General features: G+C 40.8%; 1 protein-coding gene across 1 annotated transcript in view; it reads right to left on the bottom strand.

The window, feature by feature from the left end:
* PCLO (piccolo presynaptic cytomatrix protein) overlaps positions 1-12,916 on the bottom strand; it is a 366,748-nt gene that overhangs the window by 161,536 nt on the left and 192,296 nt on the right. Inside the window, exons 5-6 of the mRNA XM_089917758.1 lie at positions 3,913-8,992; positions 1,530-3,544 (exon numbers count right to left, since the gene is read on the bottom strand). Of these exons, the coding sequence (XP_089773884.1) occupies positions 1,530-3,544; positions 3,913-8,992 (7,095 nt within the window). The remainder of the gene's footprint in view (positions 1-1,529; positions 3,545-3,912; positions 8,993-12,916) is intronic.

Genomic DNA, 12,916 nt, shown 5'->3' with positions numbered 1-12,916 from the left:
GTACTTCTAAATCCAAAGTGAATACTGCGAGGAAAAAATATTGACACCTGAATCTCTTCTATCCCAGAGCTCATCTGAATTAAGGCTATAGGGCCATACGTTAAGTAAATGATGAATACGCCAAGTGGAAAAGCCTGTTCTTTCTAATGACAGAAGCCTTGAATGTAACTTTAAAATACTGTTTAAAAATGTATTTTCAAAGATTTCCAAGTAACTCTTTGGATGAGTTCATAGGGCACAGCTGTAAAAATAAATACCTATACATTATAGCCGAGTTAAAAATAGTTTTTGCAATATATTTAATTCTAGAAACAGTTATACATTAAAACAAATCTCTGTAAACTGAATGAAATCTCAGTGCACCAGTGGTTCCCTGACTTAAAACAGTTATGACCTGTCCCCCATATAAAGACAGTTACACACTGTTTGAGAAAGTCCGTAATAACAAAATGCCCCTACGAAACTAGAAGACTTGTAAGAATTTTTAATTTATTACTATGTCTATCAATATGCCTATATACCTAAAAATTGACTTACATATACTGACATATTTTTCAGCCCACAGCCAATGTTTAATGTATATGGGTTGCTGGCAACAGAGTGATATCTCAGAAAAACCTGTTTAGATGCTTCGGGGTTTGAAGATCTAGAGTTCAGAAACCAGCGCATGAGGGGAACTCTTAATCTGAACATAAATCTAGTTTTAAATAGAACTATCAGATTTATCAATAACCTTCTGAAGAATTATATATTAGGTTTTCTTTAAGTAGGATACGCCTTCTTTTATACCTGATTACTAACATTTCTTATTTTCAGCTATAGAGATCTTCACGAATGTGTCCAACATACCTATATATGTTCTTTTCCCTTTGAAGCATATTTTTAAATGATTAAACTCTATTATTCAAAGGAACATTAAAAATTAATTTTTCCTCTGTAAGAACTAGGACTAAGGCTTATCTGAGGTAGATTAAGAAAGTTTCCAGAAACAAAATAAGCATGGATGAACTATGAAGATTATTTTACACTTTCTGCTCTAGAAATGCTCTCTCTGGAGCAACAAAGGTTAACATTCCGGAGGAAGGAAGAACAGACTGATTAAATGATCTCCACAGATCTTCCCACTAAAGAATCCCAGTATCCATGGGTTTAAATGTTTGGTCATCCTTTGCCTTATCTGTTTATCTTCAATGCTTATTCCATCATACTTGAATATGAATATTAACTGTACTCCCCAAAATCAGTCTACAATTGACACCTGGGAGATTTCAAGATTAGAACAAAATTTCAATCTCATTACATCATAATAGCCTTCTCTCTCATTTTTGTCTCACATAATACGGTCTTTTTTTTTGGTATTTCTACGTGGATGTATACTTTTCTATCTTTTCCCCCAAATTTCTAATGAAATAGTCCTCACTGAAATTTAGAATTAGGCACCAGGAGCCTTTACTGCCTCCTAAAGTCTGCAAACACACAGTTAATATCAACTCATCCATTGTCTTCTAACTGAAAAGAAGCACTCTTACCGTGTAGCCCTCGGTATACTGAAAAGGAGCCCTGGAACTTTCATCTGCTGTTGGACTCAGAGGCTTGGGGTCAGACATGGAGCGTTGCATCATCTTGGCTGTCTTAGGACTTGCTGGGGGAACTTTAGCCATATCGGGGTGCAGTACTTTCTGTGGACTTATATCATCAGGGAGGGGTTTCTCATAAGGTACAAAGGCTGATTCTAAGGCTTTGCCTGGTGAAAGTGGTGAGATGGGTGAATAAAGGACTTTTGGAGATTTGGGTGGGGAAGGAGCCAGCTGTAATGTGGAATCTGCCCGAAGGTGAGATGAATAACCGATCTCTAAAGGTGTTGGGCGTTTCTTGTCTTTGGGTGGAGATGTGGCACCCGGATATTGAGGACTCTGTGTGTCTGAATCTGCTTCTGTTTGACATCCTAAACTGCCCCCTTTGTAAGTCTTTTCTGGTGCTGAAATGTGTTTAATTATTTCTACCTTGGCATCCACGCGTGCCCGTATCGAAGGCGTTCTTATGGTTCCGACTGGTTCAGTTTGCACAGATATCTCTGCTACTGTTTGAACTGCTATACTGGAGACTTTGGAAAGGAGTTTGGCCTTGTCTGCCTCTGTAGTGCTGTCACCGTATTTCCCTACGCGAGCTTTTCTCCTTGATCTAGTAGGCATATCCCATTCATCCTGATCTTCATCATCCGTTTGGACGCTTGTATCGACACTCTTTTTAGTTCTCCTTCTCCTACTCACGTAACTCCGATCCGCTGACTCTTCATCGTCAGTTTGTACCCCGCTGTCCACTATCTTTTTAAAGCAGCGGGGATCATCTGCCAGATTTTCCCCCATCTCATCATAGTGGCCACGGACTTTAGCTCCAGAACTTCTCTTTTTGGGCTGCTTCTCCTCTTTTACAACCACGTCTGTCAGAGGTATTTCTGAAACAGTACTCAGGATGCCAGGTGGGGCAATGTACTGAGTAACCCCGTCCGACTGAACTGTGTACCATCCTTGGCTTTGTGGTATTTCAATCGCCACCACGGCAGAGGCTGTGGTGGTTGTATCTTCGGTCGCCCAAAACTGACCACCTTCTGGGGCAGCATACTGACCTTCCAGAATGGCCTGCTCTGTAGTGGTTTGTGGAGAAGCAGTTCCAGAAGGGTCATAGTTATACTGGTAGATCTGGCGGATCTTTTGCTCCTCGAGCTGCTGGTGAAGCTGTTGCTGCAGCTGCTGGATCTGCTCCAGCTGCAACTGTTGCTGTGCTAACGTCTCCTGTCTCATGATGAACTGGGCTTGCCGCTCCTCTTCTTGCTGATACAGGAGGTGCTGCTTCATTGACTGCAGCTCCTCCAGCTTTTTTTGAACCATGAGCTTTTCCTGTTCTCGGAACCTTTGAATTTCCTGCCGTTCCCACTCTAATTCCTCAGCAAAACGCTGCTGCTTAATTTTCTCCAGTTCCAAGAGCTCGCGCTCCAAGTCCAGTTGCTGTTGTTGCTTATCTTCTTCGGGGACGATTAAAAGCGCACTTTCCTCTCCCACCACTTCAGAAAAGACTTCAGACGCTGTGGTTAAAGTGGGAACCGAGTCCATCGTCTCAGCTGTCAGAGTTTCCATTGTGATAGTTTGCAAACTGGCATTGATATCAACACCAGTCACTGCAATGTCTGTTTCAGATGCCCCTGTTGTCAAGAAATATGATCTAGGCATTGGCTGGCTCTGGTGCAGGGCGGATAATGAAGTCACAGCGTCAGTTGTGTGCACACCAGACAAATCCCTCATGGTTTTGCTGAAAATGGAGCCAGGTTGTGTGGTGATAGCAAATGTGGAAGGAATTGGAGTCGCTACTGAAGAATAGACAACACCATTAGATGACCTCAAAACACTCCCCACACCATACTGAGGTCCTGGAGGTGGAGTCATTCTTGCTGTGGAATACTGTGGGGTACTAATCCCAACTCCTGAAATGACTTGTCGTGTTTCTGGATATGGACCTGTAGTCTTGCTTGAATAATCCATTACCTCACCTGAAACACAGGGTAGAGTTATAGTGCAGTTCCCAGAACGAATGATGCTTTTGGGGTTGGAAAGCCCACTCAGTCTTGAAGAACATAATGAACGGGACTGCATGCAAATCCACAGGCTAACCTACCTAGGTGCGGAATAAAAGCAATGTTGAACATGCAGGCACATGCAGGCGACTTTGCGTGGAACAGATTTAAAAAAAAAATGAAGAAACAAAAGCGCACATGTACTCCAAAATATGGTGCCAAAACATCCAAAGAAAGATGAAAAGTAACAAAATTGGGAAAGGGACCACATTGTCATCCTGAAATGAGATGAGGAACACCATAATGGTATTTCACGGAAAGGTCTGTTGCTACATCATACTGACCTGTAGTAATTCTCCCTGAAGTTAGATCTACTGCTGCATCAGTTCCTCCAGAATAATCAAAAGCATTCTTACTTTTATAGAAAAAATGTCCAGCTTCTGCTAAATTAGTGTCAGACATGGAAGGTTTCATTCCCCCAATCCCTCTATAACCATATGGCCCTGCTCGATCATATTGATAGTGATCATCCCTATAACCAAAACGATCCTCAGGAAGAGTCGTTGCAGGCTGCTGTGCCGTGCAGCTCCTTCCAAAAGGTAACTTATAAACCATATCACAGCACACAGCTCTTCTTCCTGCGGTCAGATCAACAGGTTTTTCATCATCTTCTATTATTTTGGTCACCACATTTGAAGTAGCTTCATCCATTGTTACAACAGTTCTATGAGACTTGGAGGTACTGAGATCCACTACTTCCCCATCAGTGATGCCCTGTGATGTGGTGCTATCAGTCCATCCATTTGTGACACCACCAGGAAGTGCAGTAATGGGCTTCGTAAGAGCTGATGTCACTGGCTGTACAGAAGTGCTTAAAGATAAGTTTATTGGTGCTTCCTCCCTAACTGTAGGAAAGGCCTGGCCACTTGGTACCCTGCACGGGGGCTCTACATGCTTTGATGTAGTGAGCTGGAGTGGCATTGCTGTTGCACGTTCTGGACTCACTAGGGTTTCTGTGCCTGTGGTGTAACTTGCAGTAGCTGTGCACGTGACAACCGTCACTGTCTCAGTGACCAGGGGTGTTGGAGTCACTCCTGATGAAGCTGCACTGAGATTTATAATAGAGGGCTGGACAGCACTAATTTGTCTCCCATACATTTCACTTACTGTGGTCTGCCTCTTCACATCCATCATGGAAGCAGAAAGATCCATACATTTTTCAGTTACTTTAACTTCTACTTTGGGTACTGTACGCAGATCAATAGCATCACCAACAAGTTGCAACGTGACATTTTCTTTATACTGTTGCTTCTCTAAGTGGAGGTGATCTAGAGCAAGAGGCTCTGCAGGAATGGATATAGAGACGCTGCTGAGACCAGTACTAGCGATGGTACTTTTGGCTGTTGAAAACTCAGCCTTGGAAACTTCAGCTGGGAGAAACTGTGTAACTGAAGTTGGGGGGTCTTGAAATGAAGATAGTGTTGTGACAGGGATAGCAGAAAATGTCTCCAAAGCTCCTGAGATGTACAGGCTCTGTTGTGAAGAACTTGAAATTTCTGTAGCTTTCATAGGAGGAACTACAGAAAATACTGGCTCAATGGAAATCACATCTTTGGGGGGTGATCCCAAGGGCCAGCTGGTAATAACCTGACTCCCTGAAGAATCTGTTGGAGTCCCAGGTTCAGATGGCAATGTGATAACCACATAAGTTTCCATGAGGGACTTGGAAAATCTTGGCGAGGACTTGTTAGAGTGAGGGGAAAGCGGAGAGGTAGGGGAAGGCAATTTATAATCTGCTGAAGTCACTAAATTTAATGTCATATTTGAAGTTATAGGTAGACCTGTTGGTTTGGGCTGCGTATCTGTTGGTTTTGCGGTAGTGACTGGAGGTTCAGGAACTGCTGGTTTAGGGGCAACCGGAGGTTTGCTTGGCTCAGGTCTATGTGTAAATACAAGTCCAGATGGAACTGAAGATGGCTTAGGGGGGACAGGAGGAGGTACAGAGGTACATATTTTTGTTATAGGTAACCCATTACTTCCTGGAGCAGCTGTGGTCTCCACTGTAGCAACAGAATCTACTAGAGGTGTAGCTGCAGTAGTTGCAGTAACTGGAGCTGGAACCGTTACCTTTTTTTTAGGATGAATAGTTGGTTTAGGTGAGGTTGGTGGAGGAAGAGGTGGGGGAGGAGGAGGGGGTGGAGGGGGAGGAGGGGGAGGGGGAGGAGGGGGTGGGGGAGGAGGTTGGGCTGAGGCATCCAAAGAAGAACTTCGAAGGAATGGACGAGCTTTAGTTGGAAGACAGGAAATAGAAGGAGTGCCAGATGGCACCTGAGATGCAGGCTTTGCTGGACCAAAAACGTCTTCAGATAAAAAGCATGTCGTTGAAACCTGCTGCTTCATTGGAAGGGCTGTTAGAGAAGAAGGTGTCTCATCAAACACAGTTTCAGAGAGGCTAATTTTTGTTAGTTCGGCCTCCGACTCCTTCCTTGTATCTCTGTAAGCTTCCAAAACTTCCAGAATAATTCCATCCCCTGTTTCCTTCTTGGCTTTCTTCACTGGGTCTTTTTCAGATACAGATAAGTCAGTGGAAATAGTGTCAGCAATTAGCCCCTCAAGTTTAGTTCCTACAGATTCTATGAGAGAGGGTTCCCTATCAGATAAGGAAATCACAATGTGACCAGCACTAGTTCTACCATCTGGTATGGTCGGCCGATCTAAAGATATGTCTTCTGGATAGTCTATAATGCTGCCTGGGAAATACGTTGATGAAGAAATTTCCTCAGAATCTTCAAATTTAGTTACAATGTCCACTGGCTCAGTATAAGCTGTGGTTATGCTATCCAGGGTACTAATGGGCGAGGAGCTATCTGTGGTACAAACTGAAGAAACAGATGATGTGAGGGAGGGTGTGTCAGAGGGTGGGGCAGACGTAGCACTTTCTGAAGGCTCAGAGTAGGTCAAAATCAGTGACTCATGAGCAATTATCTCTTGAATTTCTCTTGTATAATCAGTCACATATTCATCCTCAATTTCTTCTGTTGAAAAATGTTGGGTTATTTTAACATCTGGGATGGAGAGTGTGGCACTGCTGGTCGAATCTGTAAGAGATACGCCTGAGAGAACACTTGATGTCAAAGATGCGTCAGGCACCCTGTCAAAGTCCACAGTAGATTCTGTCATATCATCCCTGATGGGGGGCTTGGTTGGGCTGGATCCAGGTGTTAATTGCATCTGTTGCCTTTTTATGAGTTCTTCGTAGGCAGCATCAGCATCTAATAACTGCTTTTCTTCACTGGTAGAAGTTACCATACTACCCAGATCCACAATCTCATGGCTTTCTGGGATGATAAAAGAGCTTGAAACAATGTCTTCTTGAGGCAAAACAGCATGTAAGCTTTCTAGCTCATAAAACTCTTTCTGAAGGTCTGTAATTTTCTGCATGGGATCTTCATAAATCTGTTCTGGAAGTCTTATTTTTTGCTCTCTCCCTCTCTGCTGTAAAAATCCATTTTCTTCTTCTTGCCTCGTGAGCAGACTGCCATCAACGGAACCATTATATGTGTCCTCTACTAGAGATTCATAAATATAATCCTCTATTAACATCCCACCGTACAAAGGCTCTTTTTCAAACATTTCGTCTCGTTCACTTGCAGCTGGAAAAGCTTTATATTTCTGGCTTTTATGCATCATTTCTTCATACATCTCCTCAGCGCTTTTTAATGCCTTTTGGCTACCTTCTTTCTGCATAATAGATTGCTCATCTGTCGGTGAGTATAAAGACACAGCTGTGGGCAATTTATAAACTTTTTGTACTTCGATTATCTTTTCTGGGCTTATTTCAAAGCCTTCTGGGTCTGACTCTATGCTAGGTGAATATTCAGAACAAGAAGATCGATGGAGCTCCTCCATTTCTGCAGCTTGACGTAATTCTTCTGTTGGAGACGCATCTTCGATGGGAGAGAGATTACTGGGTGGTGTCTTTGGTCTTTCTCTCCTTCTCTGAGCTCGAAGTTCATCTTTGTCTTTCTTTGATTTCTTACTAGAAGTCTTTCTTTGCTGCTGTTCTAATTCCCGTTGCTTTTCTTGCTCCTTCAATAATTCTTCTTCCTCTCTCAATTCTTCTTCCTCTGAAGAATCTTCAATCGTAGGTAAAAGAGGGCCATGCGATCTGTGTCGAGCTTTGCGTTGCTGTTTGCTCTCTCCTTTTTTGTGACTTGGGCTACTGTCGCTGTCCTCATCAAGTGACGAAACTGATGTAGGGGATGTGCCAGGAGTGAAGCTGGAAGCATGAAGACTAGAAGATCCTTCCCCCCTTGACCGATCTTCCGGAGAGTCTGTCAAGCTTTCCATTTCTAATTCTGGCTCTTCATCAAAGTACAAAGCTGTTTTTTTCTGTGATGACTCTGCAGAGTATTTATCTGCGATCGTGCTATTGAGTTCAATCGTTTTGAATCGACGTAGCCCTCCTCCTCCGGCAACTACAAGTTCTTCACTCTCCTGACTTTTAGTTTCTCTGTATTTAAGTTCAGGACTTTCATCAAAGGTCTCATCGTCTTCATCATGCCATGAATGGCGTCTCCCTGCATCATCATCAAAGCTTGCACTACTTTTTCGCATCAGTCGCCTGTGTTTCCCTGCCGTTCCTTTTCCCTTCCCTTTGGTTTCTTCCTTCTTCTGGCTTTCAGTACTACTACTAATCTCTTTGAGCTGGTTCCTAATGAACTCATCATCTTCAGAACCTGAAGCATCTTCATCAGCACTCATTTCTATGATTTGCTTTCGAATGAAGTCTTCCTCTTCACCTGATCCTTGACTATCTTCATGTTTATATTCATCGCTGCTTGATGAACCAACGCTAGTTCTCCGTTTTCTTTGTGGAACAGGTGAGTTTTCACTTTCGCTACTGTCTTCAATTGAATCATAAGGCTGTCTTCTTGTAGGCAACTCATCAACAAATTCAGACTTTTCTTCATGGTCCTTTCTGGAAGGGATGTCTTGTTGGCTCTCTTTCTTAACAGTGTCTTTTTCTTCTTGACTCTCTTTAAGCTCCTCTGAAACTGTAGATTCCAGTATTTCGGCTAAACTCTGAGTTTTCTGTTGGTCCTTAGGCTGCTCAGAAGAAACCTCGTGGGGTTCTGTTTTCTTTTCTGACTTTTCTTCAAGTGTACTTGCCTGAGCTTCCAAAATGGATAGGACCATACTTTCTAACTTAGCCAAATCCGAGGGGCTGGATGGGCTGCTTTCTTGTGAAAAGGAGTCCTTTTTGAGTCCCTTGAGCAAATCCTTTTCGTCACTGGGAATAAGACTTGGAATTTCACCAAGCGAACTTGATATTCCGTCAGAAGAATATCCTGTGTCACTCAGACCTTGTGGGCTTTTTGGCTGCTGAATACTTGAAGTGTCTGATTTGTCATCTTCCTTTTCCTAGCAGGAAGGAAAAGATACAGGAAAACTTAACATGGTTAAACTAATAACATGGCCTCTCCATTACTCTCAAATAACTATTACAAACTGAGGAATAATTATAGGAATTTTTTCAACTATATAACAGTATTTTTTTAAAAAAAATCTTTGAGCACAAAAAATAAAAGTGGTTGATACATATAAAGGTTAGTTTTCACTTAAGTTTAATTAAATGTCTATTCTCAATCACAATTGATTTTATTTCATCAATGTTGTATCCTTTTACATCTCAATACCATTTTTCTTCAAAAACATGATTATCTTTCTTGGTACATTTACTTTGGGAAAGAGTTCAAATGGTTGAAGAAAAATTTTAGTAAGTTTCCATTAACATAATTAATACTTTTGGATTATGAGGACAGGCAAACAAAGAATCAGAGGATGGGCACTGTACTTGCCTCCAAGTAGCATGGGATATTGAAAAATTTACTTAACAGAAACAAGTAGGTAACATGGCCACAGTATGATACTCATCTCACCTACCGCAAAGGACTTTTTTTTTTTTTTTTAAAGAGAGAGATTCGAACAAGGCATTGCCTTTTAAGTACACTTTGAAAGATGTAAAACACTATATTTTACTTGGTATGACTGTTAATATTATTATTCTGTATCACTTGAAATGAATGTTTAGAAAGCGTAAACTTTGAAGAAGCTATGACATAATTGGTCTGACTCAAGGTTTTAGAAAAAGAGAAATATCCAGTTATTATTTTTCTAGAGTTGTTAAATCACATTTATCTCCAGCAGCCCATCTCAAAGAAATTTAATAAATTTCTTATAAATGTCTTCGGATTTTAAAATACTTGGAATTTTACCTTCACACTATTTCAAAGTCAGCTCCCTTCAACCAGCACAATAACTAACTTGTGAATGTGAACAGGGGCTTTCCAGGGAGCTGGGACACTTCAGAGACACATCAGTCTTAAACAACTGCTTTCTTTGGGCTGTGATGGGGCCATGCCAGCAGTTTGCTTTAAGAATCAGAGAGGCCTTAAGCGAAATTATGAAACAGAGACCTTTTTGCATAAATCCAAATTAAAAATACCTATGGGCAAAATGAAACCCAAGTGATCCAGTTAGTTTCCATGTTTTACAGAGAGTGTCAAAATAACCCCACAGCCCTATGGAATGAAGAGGTCAGAGGAAGAGTTGCAGGAGGACATGCTCTGTCTGACCCTGGCCTATGAGGCCACCTGGATTCTACTAAGTATGTATCTTGAACTAACAATCTTGATATTTTCAGTGGGTGTATGGCCATGGGTTTCTCCTACCTATCCACAGCTCGAATGAACAGATGTCAGGTTGCACAAAAAACAAATACCATGCAAACACCTCTTTCTTCCTTCTTTCCTGCCTTGTTCCTTCCCGTTCTCAAATATAAAAGTTGTTGGGTTGATACTCATTTTATATTCATTTCCATCTCAATATCTGTCTTTATTATGTATGGCTAAGGATGTATCTCGAGCATATAGGGTAAAATGCACATTATATGGTAAAATGCTTTTTGCTGAATTTACAACATGGCAATTCAGAAAGACAGTCGGATACATTCTTTACAACTGTCAGGCAAAAGCAATGAATACTCTCTGGTTTACTAAGAATTAACTTTCCTAGACCATTTCAGATGTCTTTCCAGAAAAGGATTACTTATCTGCTGTTGTGAGACTATAGTAGTTGGGTTGACAAGCACGCAACTAATTGGTTTGTTTCTCTTAAGAGCTACTAGACACAAGAAAAAAAAAAAAACAGGTAAAGCAGTGTTCTCATAAAATATCTCTGGATGGTCACAGTGGAGGGATATTTCCACCTCCTCATATCCCACACAATACCAGCACAATATTTTGAGTCCAGTATGCTTTCTATGCCTTTCCTTGTCTGCCTTCCCACCCTTCACTAAATCACAGTAAATACCGTAACTACAGGGGTGGGGTACTAAGCTTCTTGTGGAAAAAAGGTCAAGAAAATGATCTTTCATAATCAAATTTTGATGGTGTCACTTGTGTTCTTTATTTTGAGTCTGCACATATTATAAAACATAACAATGTAATAAAATTATACACATAAGGAGGAAATGCAACTGCGGTTACATATAACAATTCACTGAGTATAATAAAGAATAAATTATAATTGTATACAATGAACTCTGAAGGTTCTACTGACATTTTACAAAAATAAGATTAGGATCAGACATACATAATGTAACAAAGAAAATTAAGGTACACTAGACAGAAGACTCAGACGCATAAACATCAAAATCCCTACCCTACAGTCCCCCTTATGTGCCCTTCTGGATGTGTTCATGCTTTCCTGCTTTTCTCAGTGCTATGTTCTACCCACTTCTCCCTCTTGCCACTTTCTTCCTGGCCTCTTTCCTCTCCTCCTCATGGGATTCAATCATCATTTACCTATGATGATGCTGCGACGATTTTTCACCTAAATGACTTCCTCTCCATATTATAAGGTGGCAAAAGCCTGCAAAGATGTTGCCCTACAGGTTTGTGGGTCTAAGATAAAGTGTTTGGAGTGGTTAATAAGGAAATCAAGTTAGGTGACCAAAGGGCATCTGGCTGAACTGTTTAGAAGGAACAACTGGTCATGTACTTATTGTACCATGAGATATTGAAAAAATTCAAAATGTCAATTTTTGTCATACTAACTACCATGGGTATAAATTCCCCTGACAGAGGTGAGTGACCTTCTACTTCATTACTGTTAGCTTGTTAACTATCAGATCATATACCAACTAGCCCTTTTACCTCTTTAAGATACCTACACATTCCTCTTTTCACCTGCTGCTGCTAAAATTAAAAAAAAAAAAAAAAAAGCTTTTCTTCATATACAGAGATCAGCATACTGAGGTGCTTATGTGTCCATCCATTTACCCTTTCTGCAGCTCTCCACTCTCATTTGTGAGATATCTGGGTGAAAGTTCTAGTGCAATTTGTTCCCATGCAGGTTAACTGGTCTCTCATAGATTTAACATCACAAACCCTTGCTTTATTGAATAACATTCCTTAACGAGGGAATAATTTGATCAAATAAGAAAGAGTAGCTGGCACTGAGAAGAACGTAAAACATAGCATGTAAGTTGGGTCTGGTTTTCACTATTCAAACTTCAAATGGATATCTGAAGTACTGTAACCTAGACGACTATATTCAAAGGATCCATGTGAGGGAGGCTTATATTCTTTCAAATTTCTAACTCCCTAGGACTAAAAGATTGGCAGTTTTCTCTCAGTTGCCCCAAAAATGTGCAGTTGCATACACATGGAATCTAAGAATAAAAAAAAATAAAAAGGGGCAGGACAGGAGTAAACACGTAGAGGTAGAGAATGGACTTGAGGACACGGGGAGGGGGAAGGGTAAGCTGGGATGAAGTGAGAGTGGCATGGACATATATACACTACCAAAGGTGAAATAGATAGCTAGCGGGAAGCAGCCGCATAGCACAGGGAGATCAGCTCGGTGCTTTGTGACCACCTAGAGGGGTGGGATACGGAGGGTGGGAGGGAGGGAGACGCAAGAGGGAAGAGATATGGGGATATGTGTATACATAGAGCTGATTCACTTTGTTATACAGCAGAAACTAACACAACATTGTAAAGCAATTATACTCCAATAAAGATGTTAAATTGAAAAAAATGTGTAGCTGTATGCTTATTTCTGAGAAAAATATTAAGCTATTTAGTAACATATTAAGATTTAATAAAATAGATTCAAATGATTCTTCCTAAAGTACATGTGTAGATTACATATATAACACATATATACATATGTGTTTAAATATCACTGAATTTTCTCATTTATGCATTATGTTCTTCATTTGAATAGATAGGAGTTGGAATTAATTATCCATTTAATATTTTATATGTAGTCCAAATACAA

Source organism: Delphinapterus leucas, chromosome 9 (genome assembly GCF_059928025.1).
Source record: "Delphinapterus leucas isolate spDelLeu-1000000601 "Yukka" chromosome 9, BTC_Dleu_Yukka2, whole genome shotgun sequence".
Lineage (NCBI taxonomy): Eukaryota > Metazoa > Chordata > Mammalia > Artiodactyla > Monodontidae > Delphinapterus > Delphinapterus leucas.
The sequence above is the reverse complement of the archived record's forward strand: the minus strand, read 5'-3'. Positions and strand labels throughout refer to the sequence as shown.